We start from the raw sequence: 17,334 nt of genomic DNA, 5'->3' as shown, positions 1-17,334 counted from the left end.
ATCTGGGCAGGGCCTGGCTGGAATGGCAGAGCATCTGCTGAGAGCTATAGAGCCAAAGCTGAATAGCTGGAGCCCAAAAACCCGCTCACTTCCTAAAAAAACGTGCTCCAAAATTTCTGGCTGAACACCTTCAAACCCGCACAACTTCCTCCACCCGCTCCACAGATCCAGCAGTCAGCCACAAGGAAGCACTTATTTTGATCCTACTCCCAATGAGTCCCTTATTCCTTATTAATAAAAGCCAACTTAAATCATAATTAAAAGCTTGTTCAAGGAAACCTTCAGCCACTGCTCAGGATCAAAATATCAATCTATGAAAGAGATGCCCTGCAGCAGTGCTATGCTACCCACAGCTGCATCACATCCCATTTCTCTCTTCCTCTACCACATCCTCACCTACTGCAGGAGTTTTCTTGCAGCTAATGACAAGATAACTTCATTTCTTGGAAAGCCTGATTTTCCCAGGAATGTGCCCCCCCTCCTCCATCTTCCCAAATGCAGACAATTGCTGGAAGAAAAGCACCAGCAGCTTCCAGATATCCTCAGTAACCTCAGCCAGGTTCCTAGCAAGGACCTCCATCTGTTCAGATACTCCATGCCACCATTGGTCCCTCTCTCTGTCCACTCCCAGGGCAGGCCAGGGCAGTGTGACAGGTTAGAGTGTCACACAGCATGAGCCAGAGTTCTTCCCAAAGCCACCTTCATCATGAGTTTATACAAAGTCTTCCTCAGACTCATCTCTAGATCCCCATTGCCTCAGGGGATGCTGTCCTTCTTGGCACCACACTTTGTACACAAAGCACAGGCTCTGGGACAGCTGGGACCAGAGGGAATGCTGGCAGTCAGGAGGGCAAGGGCCAGCATGCACACAAACCATCTGCAGTCACCCACCAGCCAGAGTTCCACCACTGGGATAAAGAGCAGAGACAAGCCACAACTTGCTGGATTCCTGCAGGCCAGTGGGAGCTGTCAGTGCATACTCTGGTGCCAGCTGCCTCCTCAGCTCTCATTTCCCATCTCCAGGCTAAGCCGTGTTATCCCAGCACTGGCTAATGGCCATTAAACCTAGTCCCAAAAGGGGGATTTCTCACCTAGTCTTATACCCACATTGTCAGTGAGTAATGAGCGCAAAGCAGCCAGGCAGACCCCAAGTCAACCCAGGAGAGCAGAAAGCAGCAGTGAAACTGAGCAAAAAGTGATTCATACAAGGATCTGGACTTAAATGCAGCTGGGAAACAAACAGAATGGAGGGGGTGTGGGAGGAGGACACAGATGAGGCTGGTCGGGCTAATTAAGACCAGTTAGTGCAGGCAGGACCCTGATCCCTTTTGCAGAGGGAGGATGTGGGAGTGATGCTATGGGAACTGCTTGGGAAAGTCGGGATAAACAGCACTTCCTCCATCCTTGGCACAGCACCATTTTCTCAGTACTAGCAGAGCTGGTCTGAAGGGGTTTTGCCAGGGTTGTTCAGGTCCTCTCCCAGCCTCAGGAACCTGTTTTGAGGTGCTCTGAGACCTCAGTTTCTGTTGGGTCTGTCTACGTTCCAGGGATGGATCAGAGCAAGAGTTTGTGACTGAACCTGGGGAACGAACAGCTCCCTGCCACAAAGCGCTCTGCAATCCCATAGCTGAAATGTCTCTTCATTTTCTTTGCTTTAGACAAAAAACAAAACCCAAAACCAAACAACCACCCACACTTCCTCTGCAAGAATTAATCTGCCAGAGGATTTGCTAATCTGGATCTCTGGAACAAATTCAACTGGTCTTTCTCAAGTGTGATTTGCAAGCTCTGAGGCGTTTGCACTTTGGTATCCAGCCACAAAGAATCACAGAACCATTTCTAACAAAAGGTTGGAAAATACCTTTAAGATTATTGAGTCCAGCCATTAACCCAGCACTGCCAAGGCCACTGCTAAACCCAGTTTTTAAGTCCCAAAGCTGCTGCTGAGGCTCCTGAGCATGGGGCTGGTTTACCAAGCTGTAACATGCTGGTAAAGACAGGGAGAGAGCAAGGGACTTGCAGCCACCTCCACAGTGCCCCAGGCACAGCCTGTCCCCTGAGGGCTGCAACCAACTGCTAACAAGTGACATCCAGCAGAGACAAGCCCATAGCACTGGGCCAGACTGCACCACTCAGGCTGATGCTTTAATCAGAGCTAAATCTGGATTCTCTGCTATCACCTCACTGGATGACCTTGGAAAAGTCAGCTGGGATATAATATAAGCTAAATGGGGGAGGATGGCAAAGCAAGCCATGGTCTCAGGATGAAAAGGTACTTAAAAAGTCACTTATAAAGGTATTTACCAAGACAAGTGCTTGGCTTTCCTACCCTCCTACCCTGAGAGACCCCAAAAAGCAATTTATCACCCCACTCAGTTTACCCAGTAAACATCTTGCTTCTGTACATGCAGCTTATTTTACACATTCATAAAATATGTGTCCAGCTCATGCCAGGGCTGAGCATAATGGCAGAAAGGTGCAAGAAACCTTCTTCTCCATTCCCACTCCTGTTCTCAAGCTGCAGGCATTGTCCAGTCTCTGAACACCCCACCAAGCCCATTGCTTTGGGCAGTAGTTCTGTGTCCCCCCAGCCACACTTCTGACTTTCCTGCTGGACCCTGTGGGTGGGTCTCCCTCCTCAGTGACTCCGGAGTAGTAGTGGGCTGCTCATCTCCCTGCAGAGGTGCCCCAGCTACAAGCTCTTACTGAAGACTATAAATATCATTATTTGCATAACATAAACCTGAATTTGTGAAATAGAAACCTCTTCCTTTGAGGTGATCTACATAAATGCTGCAGGTTGTTGTGTCTCTTGGCATAAAGGGCTCCCTGTTCTTGCAGGGAGCAGCCAGGAACCCTCATGCCAGCAGCTGTTTGTCCCCCATCAGAGCTGAGAGAAACTGAGGCACAGAAGAAGGGCGAGTCACTGTGTGAGCACTCCTGGTCTGCTGCTATAAACAACAGCTACCAGGGCTGCTCCACAACAGCTAGGGAAATCCAAGGTTTGGATGCTGATATCTTGGGGAATCACTGGAAGAAGAAACAACATGAAACAACATTCAAACATGAACAGGAGATGATTGGCTTATCAGGGCAGACAGTGACTGCCAGAGAGTGACTGGAGAGAAAGACTGAAACAGGCAATTGTTCCCTGTGTCCCATCCAGGGCACTCATGTGTCCCCAGGTGCTCCACAGGCTGGTAGAGAGAAGCACCTTTGCGCTCTTCACCTGCTCCCAACAAAAGCACACTGTTTGCAGTAGGCACCCAGGTGTGGCTACTGCTGTGAACTCCGATCCTATTCCCAACCCTACTAATATGGAATGATCACGTGCGTGTGAAAATCTGCCCGTGTTTCGCAGGTGTCGCAGTCCTGTCATGTTCACTGCTCAGCACCAGGGGCAGGTTGCCTGAGAGCACCAAGCCCATAGGAACAGGACAACACACACCAGCCCTCCACTTTCACACTGTCCATCCTATCTGGATACCTTGGAAGGGTTAATCCGAGGGTTTGCGGCACCGCTGTTGCTCGGTGTGGCGCAGACGGCTAAGCCAGAGCTGGAAAAAACTTGTTCCTTTACCTTTGTAAAGGAGGCAGAGAGGAGGCAGTGAGGAGGTCGTGTGGCACCTGCAGCACATCCCCAGGTCCTTGCAGTGACTGCGCAGGTCGGGCTGTCCAGGGGAAAAGGTGTCCTGCAGCCTGGGGCAGAAGGTGGACAAAAGCCATGGGGTCTGCAGTCGCACTGGAGAGTCCTCCCCCGTAAGCAGGCACCCAGGGAGATGTGAGGGGAGCCAGGAATCTGCTGGACAAACTCAAAAGTTGGACAGGGCAGCTGGGAACAGAGAAGAGCTGTGCTTCTGCCTTTTTTTGCAGGTTTGCTGTTGCCGGGGAGAGGTTTTAGGCTGTTAGCCAGCTAATTCACACCACGGAGACAAGCACTTGAATTAGTTGCATTATCTGCGCCCAGCTAAATTGGACAAAGGATTAAAGTGTGCTGAGCACCACCACCGTGATTTGCATCTCAGAGCCCCTTCCCACGGGCCCCCTCTGCTCCCAGCCTTTTTTTATTTTGTTTCCTGGCTGTGAGCCAGCCAGCATAAGAGCCCTGTTTACAGAAATGATGCCTAGGTTAATATTGCAAAAGACTTCATCAAAGCCTGTAGTCGCTACTGAAGCAGAAGGGTCTGACCGTGGGCCATAAGCTGACCGGGCTGCGCACACAGGGGATGAGCCGCAGCCACGCGGCACCGCCTTTCGTTTGACAAATTCTGGTCTCAGCCTGAGGTACGAAACTAACTTTCTGCCACATGGCATATTTGAAATAATAAGCAAAATCAAACTATTATTCATTTCTAAAGCTGGACACAAAACCTCAGTGCAGCTGTTGTTTTAGGGAAAAAACACTATCTGAGTGCTAAGTAAATATTGCGCTGTGCAGTGACCTTATGGGCACTTTTTCTGAGCTCATCCAGCTGCCAGAGATTATTATTTTATGCATGTTTATTCATGTGGAGAGGATGCAGAATGCTAGTGCTATACGTTTCTGTCAGTCTCAGAGAAATCCAAACTGGGATCTCTCAGAAGCAGCTCCAGATCTAGAGAGGCAAAGCAAAAGCCTATCTGCCAGCACTGGATTCTAATTAATTAATGGCTTTTAAAATGTTTTTTCACCACCAGTACTTTGTACATAGGTGTAGTTTTCCTGAAAGGTTCACACTGAGCTCTGCCGTGACACACAACCTTTATAGGTTTCTATTTTACTTGGCATTTGCAGTTTTTCCTCCTCAGCACGGGGACTGAGTGACCTTAGCTATTGCCAGCAAGGGGACTCCATACGATGAAAGCAGGTGAAAGGGAAAATAAGGGCGGAACTAGGTAAAGCCAATTCATACCTCAGAGGAGGTGTGGTCTTGTCCTCTACCTGGCTGTGGTCACAGTCTTGTGAAATATAAAAGGAGAAGGCAGTGGTTTCTTAAACAATCTGGTGCCAGGATCCTGTAGTGAGAAGGAAGGGAGGTGCTGGAAGAAATGCAGAGCAAGAAGTCAAGAGTGTCAGCCGGGAAAGGTGTGGGACTCACCGGTGCTCTGAGCCTCAGGAACATCATCAGCTCTTCCCTGAAGGCCTGTTCACTGGGCTGAGGGTTGCATGGTAGCTGCACTCCCTTCCCCAGCAGGCTGGCTTAGAGGAGAACAGAGCTATCATGTCCCAAGGAGAAGCAGCAGGACGCGGCGCTGCCAAGCCCCAGGACCAGGGATGGGCATGGATGGTCCTGCTGGCTGCAGTGGTGCTGCAGGGGCTGACGCTGGGCTTCCCCTGCTGCATTGGTGTCTTCTTCACGGACCTCCAGCACGAGTTCCAGGCCAGCAACAGCGAGACGTCATGGTTCCCGTCCATCATGGTGGCCGTGCTGCACGGAGGAGGTGAGTGATGGCAGGTAATGGTCTCCTCCACATCCTGTCTTGTGCTGTTGGTGGGATGAAGTAATGAGGATACTTTCGGCATTTCATTAAGGCAGGTGGTGGAAGGGACTAGCTGTTTGGCAGCACACAGCATTTCCAAGCCACTTGGATCCCACAGTCCAAAGCTAAATGTCCACAGATTCCATGCTCCCTTTTGTCACTCTCAGAGTCAGCCAAGACCCTTGGTCAAAGAAGACAAATCCCTTTCTCAGCCCAGTTTTTCCCAATCAGCAAGACCATAGTTATTTCTCACAGAAGCTCTTTGAATAAGCCAGCACAAAGTGCTGGAGCTCTGGTGCTTTCTTGGTTCATCTTGTCCACGAGAGCACATCTCCTTCCAAGTGCCACATGACAGCTCTGTTCATTGTAGCTGAAGAGATGCCAAAAGCTGGGCTCCTCAGTGCTGCCAGCTGAGGCAAAGCCTTAAAAGCAGCTCCTTGGGCGGTGGCATGGCACACACACCTACACAGGCTTCAGGGTGGATGTGAGCAGGGCTGGATCAGTGCAGAATGTGGGTCAGGCAGCACCCTCCGGCTGCAGAGGTGGAAGGAACATTGTGCTCTGTGGATAGCAGAGTGAATCACTGGTTTTCCCCTAAAAAAATATATGGGAGCAGCACAGGGCAGTGGTCCCAGATTCCACACACAGATGTGGGGATTCTTTTTTCTTTCTGCAGACAGAAAACCAAATCTCCAGCAGCTCAAGGACTTCCCAATGAGTGGTCTGTGCTTTGTGACCCATACAAATCCTGTGCTTATTTGATAAACAGACAACCCAAACCCTACCGGGCAACAGAAGGAAACTTCCCAGTGTTGCCCATGTGTCCAAGCTTCTCTCTGAGTTCATTCCTGCTCCCTTCCAATGCTAGTGAAAGTTGATACTACATTATAAAGCAAAAAAACAACCCCAGAGCCCCGAGTCACACTGATGCGAAGGCTATGGCAGGTTCAGTCTGTACCATGCAGGATATGGCTGGCAGCCACCTGCATGGAATTGAGTTTGCACCTTAGCAGAAACAGCTGGGTCCAGAATATCAAGATGCAGATGGAAAGAGATGTCAAGGGAAGTGACAAGGGGAGGAATCACCACTGAGAGACAGCAGAAATAAAGCAGTATCCTCAGGGCTTGGAATTTGGAAGCTGTTGGGCATTCCCAGTCCTGCTTTCCAGCCCCTGTGATCCTTCTGTGATTAATGGGAAGGATCCAACTGGGACCTGCTGGCTCTGGGAAATGGTCTCAGAAGCAGCTTGGTCCCAGCATGTCCAGGAAGGACAACTCTGTCAGTATCCAGAAGAATGTCAATTATCCTGTCATTTTTAATGAAGTAATTGTTGTATAGGAGGCTAGAACCACTGTAAAAGGTAATACAAAGACAGCCAGTACATAGATCCAAAAGTTATACATTAGATAAGGAAAGAATAGCCTTGTGTTGATATTCACAATAGAATTTGTCAGGGCACAGCCAGAGAGTTGTACTTTGCTTGCCAGTTATGTCTCCTGTTGCAGAGTGTTACAGCACAGGAGGGCTTATTCTTTCCCCCAGTAGCAGGAGGCAGCAGTAACAAAAAACAGAAGGAACAAAAAAACAAAATAAACAGAGATCAAAGCTTCCCTCTCAGGCCAAGCACATATGGCTTTTGCTGCAACTTCTGACCTCCTTTGGAGGGGGCCAGTCTTTACTTGATTCAGGTTTTCTGATTACATTTCAGCACTTAAATCTTTCCCAGAATTGCTTGCTGCTGTCACCAGTATCTCTTAAAGGCGCCACTCTCTTTTCTTCACTTTTATTCTTTTTAATTAAGGAGGGGGGGGGGGGAAATTATATATTGCAAAAATTGGGAGAGGAAGGGAAATGGGCAGAGCAGCCTGTTCTCAGAGCAGCCAGTACTGAGAGAAGGTTCCATGCAGGAGAGCTATGTAAGGAAATGGGGAAGGGCACAGGGCAAACAGTAACTCACAACTCAGCCAAACATACCCCATTATCAGTGTTACGTTCCTAGGTAAAAGCCATTAATGATTATTTTGTTATAATTTGAGAGACTTAGGGTCCTACATCTGTCTGCAAAGGGGATTTCAGGCTGTTACAGGTTCCTGCTCCTAGATATCCATGCACACAGAACACTCTGCACTAACTCATACAAATGCAGCACTTTTGTTGATATTACTCTTGCAAAAGAAAGCACAAAAGCCCCAGGCAAGTGAGAAATAACATTTGAAACCCAGACAACAAGTAACCAGGAACTAATAATGAAAAATACTTATGGTTTTTAGAGCCAATCTCATTATTTTATAGTGTTCAATTTATGCCTTCTTGGCATAAATCTAGTTAAACAGGAGTACCATCCTTAATGTCTTCAGCAGGAAGAAAATAATCCAGTCACATTTGCTGGACACTTTTTCAAAGGCCGGTGAAGTCTGAGGTGAAAATCTCCCAAGCAGATCAAAATACAGACAGCTGCACTCCTAATTTTAATAATGTTCCACTGTTCACTTGACTGTGTGGATTTTATTTCAAACCAGATGTTGATTTAGGTCACAAATATGCCACAGGTTATATTCCCTACACTGACTGACTCCTAATTCTGCAGCTTACAGTCATTTTGCATTTGTTTACATAACCTTGAGTGTTCAGAATTGGGAAAAAAATTAATAAAACCTGGAAAACCTTGAGGATCCTCAAGGGAACAAGAAAAGAAACTCTACCTTCAGATCTTCTTCTCCCAGAGCATGCAGAGAGAAGCACATTCCCACTGGTGGGCTGCACATGTGAACTAATCTTTCCCTGCCCCAAAATGAAGGATGTTAAATGTCATAATCAAACAAGTAATTTATCATAATCTCATGGAATTCACCAGAAGTCCATTTCCAGGGATTTTAATGAAAATCCATCACATCCTACTCGATGGTCAAAATCCCAGCAGATCACAGATTTCACCTCAGCCAAAAAGCTGCCCATGCACTTGGGAGGATCACAGAATATATTTTCTCTTCCTGTCTCCCCCACTACATTAAGCTGCCTGGAAAACCTTCAGGGTCTCTAGACTATATCACTTGTTAATTGCAGCAATCCAGCAGGTACAAAACACTTCCTTTCTCCCTAACTGCTTCCCTTTTCCTTCTCTACTTCCAGGGCCCCTCTGCAGCATCCTGGTGAAGCGGTTTGGCTGCAGGTTTGTGGTGATGCTGGGTGGGCTGCTCAGTGGGCTGGGAATGGTGTCCAGCTCCTTCTGCAAGTCCATCAGTCAGCTGTACCTCACAGCAGGCCTCATCACTGGTACGTACTACAGAGCAGGAAATCTCAGCTGCTGTGCTGGAGATGGGAAATGGGAGAGCCCTAACTAAGTGGTCACATTTTTCCACTCATCTGTGAAAAAGGAGAACTCAACAGCCTCCCAGCACAGCAGAAATCCTACAGCCACTAGACTTGGCCTCCACACCCCTTTAGCACACACCTCACCTACTCAAGCTCGCTGGGAAGTGCTTCTCTCTGGAAAAAGCTACAGGTCTCCAGAGGAGAAAAAGGATGTCTGTTCTTTTTAGTAGCTTCTCAGCCTTTTGTCTTTCAAGAAGGGAGGGTTTTTGTTGTTTTTCCAATCTTGGAACATAATGTGTTGAGATAATGTCCTTCTCAGGTTCCCTGAGCTTTTAATTCACCACTTCCAAATTGGGGGAGAATGGAGACATCTTTTTCTAACAAAAGACCCTGTTGGTTTTGAATAGAAATAACAGATGGGAACTTTTCCTTTCCAAATATTTATCCTATGTAACTGACGTTCAACTCTTGGTTTTTAATAAAACAGAGAAATTAATTCCTTACTCTGGAACCATTCCTGCTGGATCTTGCAAGTTAAGCAGTGGCCACTGCATAGAGAGAAAAACAAGCAACTCCCTGAGCCCTGATGAAAGCATCAGGAGGGCAGCACTGCTCATTGCATGTGGTATAAAACCCAAGCTTTTAATGAACAATTCCATAGCAACTTTAGGAATTGCACTGTGTCCCAGAAAAATGCCAGTTTAGATCAGTATATTTACCATACCCAAGACAAATAGTTTAATTTACACACAATGTCCTTTTTCATCCCTGGTGTCAGATTTCTGAGTATTACTCAATCCCTGGGGGCTGTGTGGCCTTGTGAGTCAGAAAATGCTTCAATGGCAGATGAAGTAATCAGTGGGTACACCCTGAATTTGGGCTCTTTTCACCCTTTAAGACAATAAAGAAGAGTCATTTATTTTCATCTTTAGGTCTGGGATCATGTTTCAGCTTCCAGGCAGGAGTGACTGTGCTGGGCTACTACTTTGTACGGTGGCGAACACTGGCCAATGCCGTGGCCTCCACCGGTGTCTCCCTCGGTTTCACGCTGTGGCCGCTGCTGTCTCAATACTTGCTGGATGAGATGGGTTGGAGAAACACCTTCCTCATCTTTGGAGGAATACTACTGAACTGCTGTGTTTGTGGAGCCATCATGAGACCCATTCAGCTGGCATCAGGGTCACTTCCACAATCTACCAAGCCCAAAGAGGAGCCAGGGAGCAGAGCAGAAGAGACACAGCTGTCCAATGGAGCATCTCCTCATCACCCCACACTCCAGAAGCACACTAAAAGGACAAAATGCTTCCAGATGCTGCAGAAGTACCTGGCTTTTGACATCTTCTGTCAAAACAAAGGTTACCAGATTTACACTATTGGAGTAACCTGGATGATGATGGGGTTTGCCTTACCCCATGTCTACCTTGTGCCTTACGCTATCCACAGTGGGGTGGAGGAACGCAAGGCAGCCCTCCTCATCTCCATCATCGGGTTCATCAACATCTTCATCCGCCCTTTCACAGGGCTCCTCTCAGGACACAGAGTCTTCACAGGAAGACGCATCTACCTGTTCAGCCTGGCCGTGCTCCTCTGCGGGCTCAGCAATTTCATCTGTGTCATTTCAGCTGAGTTCAGTGTGCTCATCCTCTACTGCATCATCCTCAGCATAGCCATGAGTGGCGTTGGGGCGCTCACCTTCCAGGTACTGATGGATGTGGTAGAGATGGACAGGTTCTCCAGCGCTCTAGGGCTCTTCACCATCCTAGAGAGCATCACCCTCCTCATCGGGCCCCCGCTCACAGGTGAGAGAGGCTATGAAAGCTGCCTGGGGGAAAGATGGTGGTTTGGAAACTGGTGACAAGTGTTTGAGAGCATCAAGAAGAGGAATTATGGAGTTTCCAGACCCATGGTGTAGGTGAGTCATGCAAAGAGAGCAGTATAAAAGGTAGGGTTGGAGAGGAATCATCAGCCTCTTCTGACAGCTGGAAAGAAATTTCTACAGCTGCATCAAAAGCACACTGAAAAAATTACTCACTTGGTAAGTGATCTGATAGATATGGGAGCAATGACAGCTTTTTCCAGTGGCAAAAGGCTGACAGGAATAACTATGAACTTTTTCACCTTTTTACTAGTTTGCACTGTTTTATCCATGAAGTCTCAAGAAATTGCGAACATCCCATTAAACAAATTATTTGTGTTCACAATTATTCCCGGTCCTACATTATTCAAAAGACCCATAGTAAAAGCTTCTGTTCAATCTTCTTTCCAAGTTCTGGAGCATATTAATTTTTCTCTGGAGACAAGAAAGAGCTAGTTATGACTCTCAGTCCACTAAATTATTCACAGTTCACTCCAAATGCCACTAACTGACCTGTCCAAGACACACCTGCTCCTGCAGTAAATTCAAAGGACCAACAAACAACAAATGTCAACCTGAGCATGTCAACCTCATTTCAGGCTTTAGTTGTCTTCTCCAGACAATGAATTGTGGCTACTCATCAGGAAAGTTATGTCTGGTTTGATAATGCAATGGTAACATGCAGTGTATTTCATGGTACTCCCTGGCATTAGCGTGTCAGTCACTTTTCTCAGAGAGTAAAAAAGGTCCCTTCTTGGTCATCTCTGACAGGAGCAGCAGATGGGCATAAAAAAAGCACAGTAAAAGCAGCTCCATTTCTGATTGTAGTCCTAAAATCTGATACAGAAAAGTACACCATGGAAAGAAACATCACCAATCTTGACTGAAAAATACAAGCAAATAAACATTATTCCAGTACTTCCACATTGATAAGCAGCCTATGGAAGGCATCATGTATTTGGCCTAAGTATCACTTTTCCATCTCTAATATTAGTGATAAATTACTTCCTTGATATCTCACGTTTCTAAATGGTTTATATTGAGGTCACTTAATGTTAGTCATAATCTTGCTGTGCTGTGAATTTCCTTATCCTTCATTAAATAGGATTAGAGACAAATGTTCAGTTTAAAGATCTTACTATGTAAATTTCTGAGCTATTTCTCTATCTAGTTGTTCTATTTTCTGCCCTAGGATGTAATAGGGTCACTCATTTCAAAAGCCATTGAGTGGCAGTGGCACAAGGGTCTTCTGCTGAGCAAACAAAATGAAGCAGCAGGTTGAGGAAAATTACAATTTCATTTCTTTCCTGATCTCTCTGTGTATTGAGAAATACTTTCTAGTATTTCTAGAAGTATCACCTGACTTGGGACTACAAATAAAAAACTAAACAACCACTAGAATCCAGAGAAGAGGAGAGAACTTAACTCATTACAGCATGCTTGTCTTTTGTATATGGCAGTTTGCTGAATGATTCAGGTTTAACGTTCATGTAAATGAATGCCTTTAGTGTGCCTCTTCTCTTTGGCTAAGCTATGACTTCTATTTCAGGTCTCCTGGTAGACATAACCAGTGATTTCCACTACGTCTTCTACAACTCCAGCTTCTTCCTGATATCAGCTGCGGTATTTATGGGGCTCAGCTTCTGTGCTCTGGAAAAAAAAAACAAATTGAGAGAGGCTTCCAAAGCACATTTGGACAATCCCTCCAGATACCAGTACAATGAAACGTCAACAGAAACAAAGGCTGAAAGTCAATCCCCTCCAGCAGTTGAGTACATCACGAGCATATGAAAATAAGAAGGGGGAAAAAGAGCAACACCATGACGTGGTCTGTACAAAGCAACACATGGCCCAACACTGATGGCAGATCAGAAAAAAAAACAGTCTGCTTTCCACTACTGTCATCTTCCCTTTGTACTTGCACTCCATAGGGCCTTGTCAGACTCCAAGACAGTGATCCAGACCACAGGCCCAGCCCAGAACCCAGCACCAGCCAAGGAGATGAAGCACAAAGAGATCTGAGTTCTCCTAAAGCAAACCATGGGGTAACAGCCATGGGACCCAGCGCCAGGAGACAAAAGCTGGGACAGTTCAATTGGGTTAAGTCACCATCTTTAAGAAGTCACTGGAATTTCACAAGCACATTCCAGTTGGTAGTGCCGGATAACACATACTAATGGGCAGTTCTTCACAAATAAATATTGTTGCCTCATCTGAATATGCAATTTTGGTGCACAGGCTTCCTGGTTTTTTTCCCATGTTGGGGGTGGCAAGACAAACACTTTCCACAGGAAGTGTGTTATTATTTTCCACATCTCTAAATATTATACAAAAGCAGCTGCATGGGTTGTAGAACTCAGACAAATCTCTAGTAAGATCAACTATTTTCTCCTGTGAAGCATACACAGTAGTTCTTCATGCCAAGGACACTTTCAAAGCCTCAAAATTCAACTCCAGAGCCTCAAAAAAACCCCAAAAAACAACCCACCATGCCTTGGAGGGCCTACTTTGTATAACTATTGATATCTCAAGTGCAGTTTAATATATCATAAAAGAGGATCCATGGCTCATGTAAACACACTTCAGCATCAAGTGGAACCCTTTTGGGCAGGGAGGGTAATATCAGACCTAAGAATAAGGATAAGCATCTTTTTATAGGGCAAAATACAAAGCAACTGTAGTTCCTCTTTGTAGAGATCAGTTCAGCTCTTTAGTCTTGGACTTTTGAACGTAATTACACCAGCATTCTCATTATGAAGAACTCTGTACAAACATAACTTATATTTCTTATTAGCAGAAGCAGAACTTACAAAGAAATCTGTGGGGAAAGCATACTGAAAAAAGCCAGTGTCGCTGACTTTCTATCCATACAGCCTTGGCTGTAAGTGGCTTTCTCTGCCACATTCCCAGGATTTAGGCTTGTCTCTGCTCAGACAATAGCTGCAGCAGCCTCAGCATCAGCTCAAGATGCAAACTGTTCATATTCTGTGTCATCCCTGATCCAACAGACACGGACAACAGCTCATGAAGCACGCAGATAAAGATAACCCAACACATCAGAACAATCAAAAAGATGGAAGCACAAAATGGGAGTGAAAAGGAAGAAGTAACAGCTTTCAATGGAACTGCAGTGCCTAAGAACTGTTATAACTCAGATGCAGTGCTTATCTGGAGAACTGTCCTATCACCTTCCTAGTGACAAACCCACAGCTTTCATTAGAGCTCCCCAGACAAAACAAACAAACCAATTAAAAAAAACCCACTTTGGATGAAACCATTCGAAAACTGACTCCAAGTTCTTCGGAGACTACAATGGCTTAACAGGTAGCTTTTACACAGAAGGGGCGTCAGCCCTTCAGACAGGCTCCCGCTCCCACAGCTCAGTATCTTCTCCAATACTGTCCTGGGATTACAGACCCAGGAGGATTTGCATTTCCTGATCAAACCTATAGTTAAATAAGATAGTTAGGGGGAGACATACATATCTGATCTCTCATCACATGTGCTTATTAACTAATGTAATGCTTACACGGTCCATAACTATGAAGTAAACAGGGACTGGTGCTTCTCAGCTTACCAAAAGAGACTTCTGTACATTCCTAGGAAAATGAAGGGGCTTTCTCACAAAAAAACAATAAAACGGGATAAAGTCCCAAATTTCTTCTAGCTATTGCAAATAAACAGCTAAGCAGCTGAACAGGTTGCCATTTTCTCTGTGTGTAATTCTTAAATTTTAAATTTTGTTCACCTTCCTACATTCCCTGTTTTCTTACAGAAATATGAGGTTATGTGGCCCCAGATCCTCCCACTGCTACAAATGTCCTGGACAAAACAGGCACGATATGGTGTAAGCTACAATCCACCAAAATTTCTGACAGGAAACAAAGGTTAGGTGAAGGAGCAATGGAAGGCACCTCCTGCATGGAGCCAGTTGATCCACCTGTAATGCTTTTGCCTTGGCTGCTTCATAAAAAAGGAAATGTACAGGGCAAAACCAAAAAATCTTCACCAACTGAAGCGGACACAGAGATCAGCTTCTCCTACACCAAGGCAAAGATACCTGTTTTGATCATTTCTTGATTGTGCAAGATAATTTAGGATGAAAGGCAAGGTGAGTGCTTTTCAGAAGTGCTTTTTGATACTCCCAGACTTATCACTGGGGTCACTGGGACTTATTCGCAGGTGCAGAGAGAAGTTTCTGGGAAGAAAAACAACCAATTCACAAACTTGTTATTTTAACATTTCTCAAGTTGCTGACTGGAACCTTTGTAATAGAACTTAAGCCTGAAAACAGGGTTGTCTCCTCTGGTTACTTTCCACAGACCCTTTAAAAGTAATCCACAACCCACAGGTTTGAAGCAAATCCTCAGCAGACAAGAAGTAACATTTTATGCTGTGTTTCCACAAGTGAATATGATGCCTTAGCTCCCGTAACAGAGAAAACAACCCCCCTCCTCTCCTTTCCACAGGTCTCCTCTCCCGTGTGTGTTTCCAACCTGGACTCCAAGCTGCCTTGAGCAGGAGCTTGGCAAAGGATAACAGCAGAGACCTGAGCATGCTACAGAATAATAAATATTCCCCCTCAGAGGGATCCTACAGGTGCAGCAACACTCAGTCCTTAGGAATCTTGGGGACCAGAAGGAAAAGAAAGTGATAAAAGTTCCCCTCATTAGTTTAAGGTCAGCCCTTTACACAAGGCAACCGCAGGCTCACTGAAGCAGTTCCTTTAACACCTGCAGACAGTAAAACAACCCTGGCTTTAATTTGGGACAAACGCTAATAACTCAGACAGGTTACAAATCTCTGAGAAATAGCAGAGCCACAAAAATTGAGCCATGTCCCCTCTTGCTCCTCCCCTGCACCCTTTATCATTGAAGATATTCTCACTATTGCAAGATAAGCATTTTGGCTAGAAGCACCTTTCCTCACTGAAATGAAACATTCACTCTGGGAAATTCACTCTGAAGTATTGCAAGATTATGACCCTTAAAAGCCTAAGATTCTTTGCCAGGGTAATACTTGGGAAAGTTTAATACTAATTATTTATATTTAATAGCAATAAACCCCAAATAAAGATTACGGCAATCTTACACACTCTAAGACACCTCTGAAGTGCAGAATCACTTAATTTAAGAGCTTGTCTTGCTGTTTGCAGACATAGCTAGTAGATATGAGAAAATAAACTACTAGAAATTAAAATTTCCTGAATTCTGGCTTTGGTGTGCTATGGAAGTCACCAGAATAGCCCCTGGAGCTGTGGCTACCGTGGCTAGACCAGCCCCTGCTCTGGGAACTGCTCTGGCAAACAGCCAGTGCTTGGAGCACAGACCATTAAACTATACAGCCAATACTGGGTGGGTAAATGCAGTTCTTACAAACAGAAGTAATTGCATTTTTCCTTTTTAAACACAGTCCCCCCCCTTACTTGTCAATCCCAGCAGCGCTCTGTTTGTATGGACTAGCTCCCTGTGTTTGCTTTCTCTGCTCCTGCTTTCCCACATTTCTCATTCACCTTCTATTTAATGATAGATGAGGCTTTAAAGTATAGCAACACTTACCACTTATAAAGGCACACATTAGAAGAGATTTCTTACTACAGTAGCAAAACATTCTAATATAGACACAGTTTGTAGCACCTTTGCTGATCATTTTCAGATAGATATACTCAAATATGCAGATAAAAACACATGTATATATTTAGACATATACATAAATACATACTGACCTCCGTTGATAATCACACTAAGAGCTGAAGCTGTTAGCATTTAGCCTGGCTTTTATACCACGTAGAAATAAATGTTTTGTGTTTCATGTTTTGTATCTTCCCACACCATTACAATGTTAAAATATTTAGCATTACAGCATTCAGTGAAGCTTCTTTGCTCATCCTTCTATTCAATGTAGTCATGGGCAGATATTTCAGTGCCCTCAGCTGTGTGGGTTATCAGCCCACCACCCTTGTCACTGGTGCCATGTGGATCAGTCCGTGACTAAGTAGCTTGATAGGAAAATCAATTGCATTTGAGATAACATAAAAGACAACATATTCTCACGGCTTGTTCCTTGCCTTATCCACAGAAGAACAGCCATGCATGTAATTGCTTCAATAAAAGCAGTACAGATTTCTGCAGAGTCCACTCCCACAGTTTATGATCTACATTAACCTTTACCTTGTATATTTACACAACATGAACCATAATTGAACCCTCTTGCAGCACGTAAAATTGTGGTGTTTTCACTGAGCTGTGTTACTTCAAGACAAGGGAACTGCTTTGCTCTGTGCCCAAACCTTTGTACAACCAAGATGGAATCACCTGCTGCTCTTTAATTCACTCCCTGGCTTTGTTTCTTTTTTTTTTTTTCACAGATAATTTCCCGCACTGTGCCCTGTTTTTACCTTTTCTCCCTCAGCGTCATGAATTGCAATCCCGTTATTTAAACTGGAACTGATCCAGGAGCAGCACTACCACAAGGACAACAGCATTAGGATGGAATAGCACAACAAACACAGAGGTGAAAATTGAGTAAGTAATCAGTGGGAAAAGGTTAGCTGCTTTGCAAAACCACGCGTTTAAACAGCAAAGCTCTGCTATATAACGAGGCAGTCGAATACCTCAACACAGGCTCATTTATTTTTCTATAAAATATATAATTTTATATAGAATGTATTTAGCGAGACACGGAGCACTGACCACACCCACCCCTC

The 17,334-nt window shown here is 45.2% G+C and overlaps 1 protein-coding gene and 1 long non-coding RNA gene across 5 annotated transcripts in view; one reads left to right on the top strand and one right to left on the bottom strand.

The window, feature by feature from the left end:
* The window catches only part of LOC137485191 (uncharacterized), a 25,041-nt gene extending 7,707 nt beyond the window's left edge, over window positions 1-17,334 (bottom strand). Inside the window, exons 1-4 of one of the 4 annotated variants that reach the window (XR_011005216.1) lie at window positions 14,689-17,330; window positions 5,079-12,278; window positions 4,893-4,995; window positions 2,145-3,580 (exon numbers count right to left, since the gene is read on the bottom strand). This is a non-coding gene — a long non-coding RNA (uncharacterized lncRNA). Of the gene's footprint in view, window positions 1-2,144; window positions 12,279-14,688 lie in introns of those variants that run through there. The other 3 variants (XR_011005215.1, XR_011005214.1, XR_011005213.1) reach the window with 3 other exon arrangements.
* Window positions 5,202-14,330, top strand: SLC16A5 (solute carrier family 16 member 5). The gene is made up of 4 exons (XM_068209526.1): window positions 5,202-5,421; window positions 8,591-8,734; window positions 9,706-10,572; window positions 12,178-14,330. The coding sequence occupies exons 1-4, from the start codon at window positions 5,202-5,204 to the stop codon at window positions 12,417-12,419; spliced, it is 1,473 nt and encodes a 490-aa protein (XP_068065627.1). The 3' UTR covers window positions 12,420-14,330.

The sequence above is a fragment of the Anomalospiza imberbis genome, chromosome 19 (assembly GCF_031753505.1).
Source record: "Anomalospiza imberbis isolate Cuckoo-Finch-1a 21T00152 chromosome 19, ASM3175350v1, whole genome shotgun sequence".
NCBI classification, from domain to species: Eukaryota; Metazoa; Chordata; class Aves; order Passeriformes; family Viduidae; genus Anomalospiza; species Anomalospiza imberbis.
The sequence above is the reverse complement of the archived record's forward strand: the minus strand, read 5'-3'. Positions and strand labels throughout refer to the sequence as shown.

Bases quoted from the DNA above. Each gene is read 5' to 3' on its own strand.
- SLC16A5 (XM_068209526.1), top strand. From the start codon at position 5,202: ATGTCCCAAGGAGAAGCAGCAGGACGCGGCGCTGCCAAGCCCCAGGAC. The intron at 5,422-8,590 runs GTGAGTGATGGC...CTCTACTTCCAG, and splicing joins GGCCGTGCTGCACGGAGGAG to GGCCCCTCTGCAGCATCCTG. The intron at 10,573-12,177 runs GTGAGAGAGGCT...CTTCTATTTCAG, and splicing joins CATCGGGCCCCCGCTCACAG to GTCTCCTGGTAGACATAACC.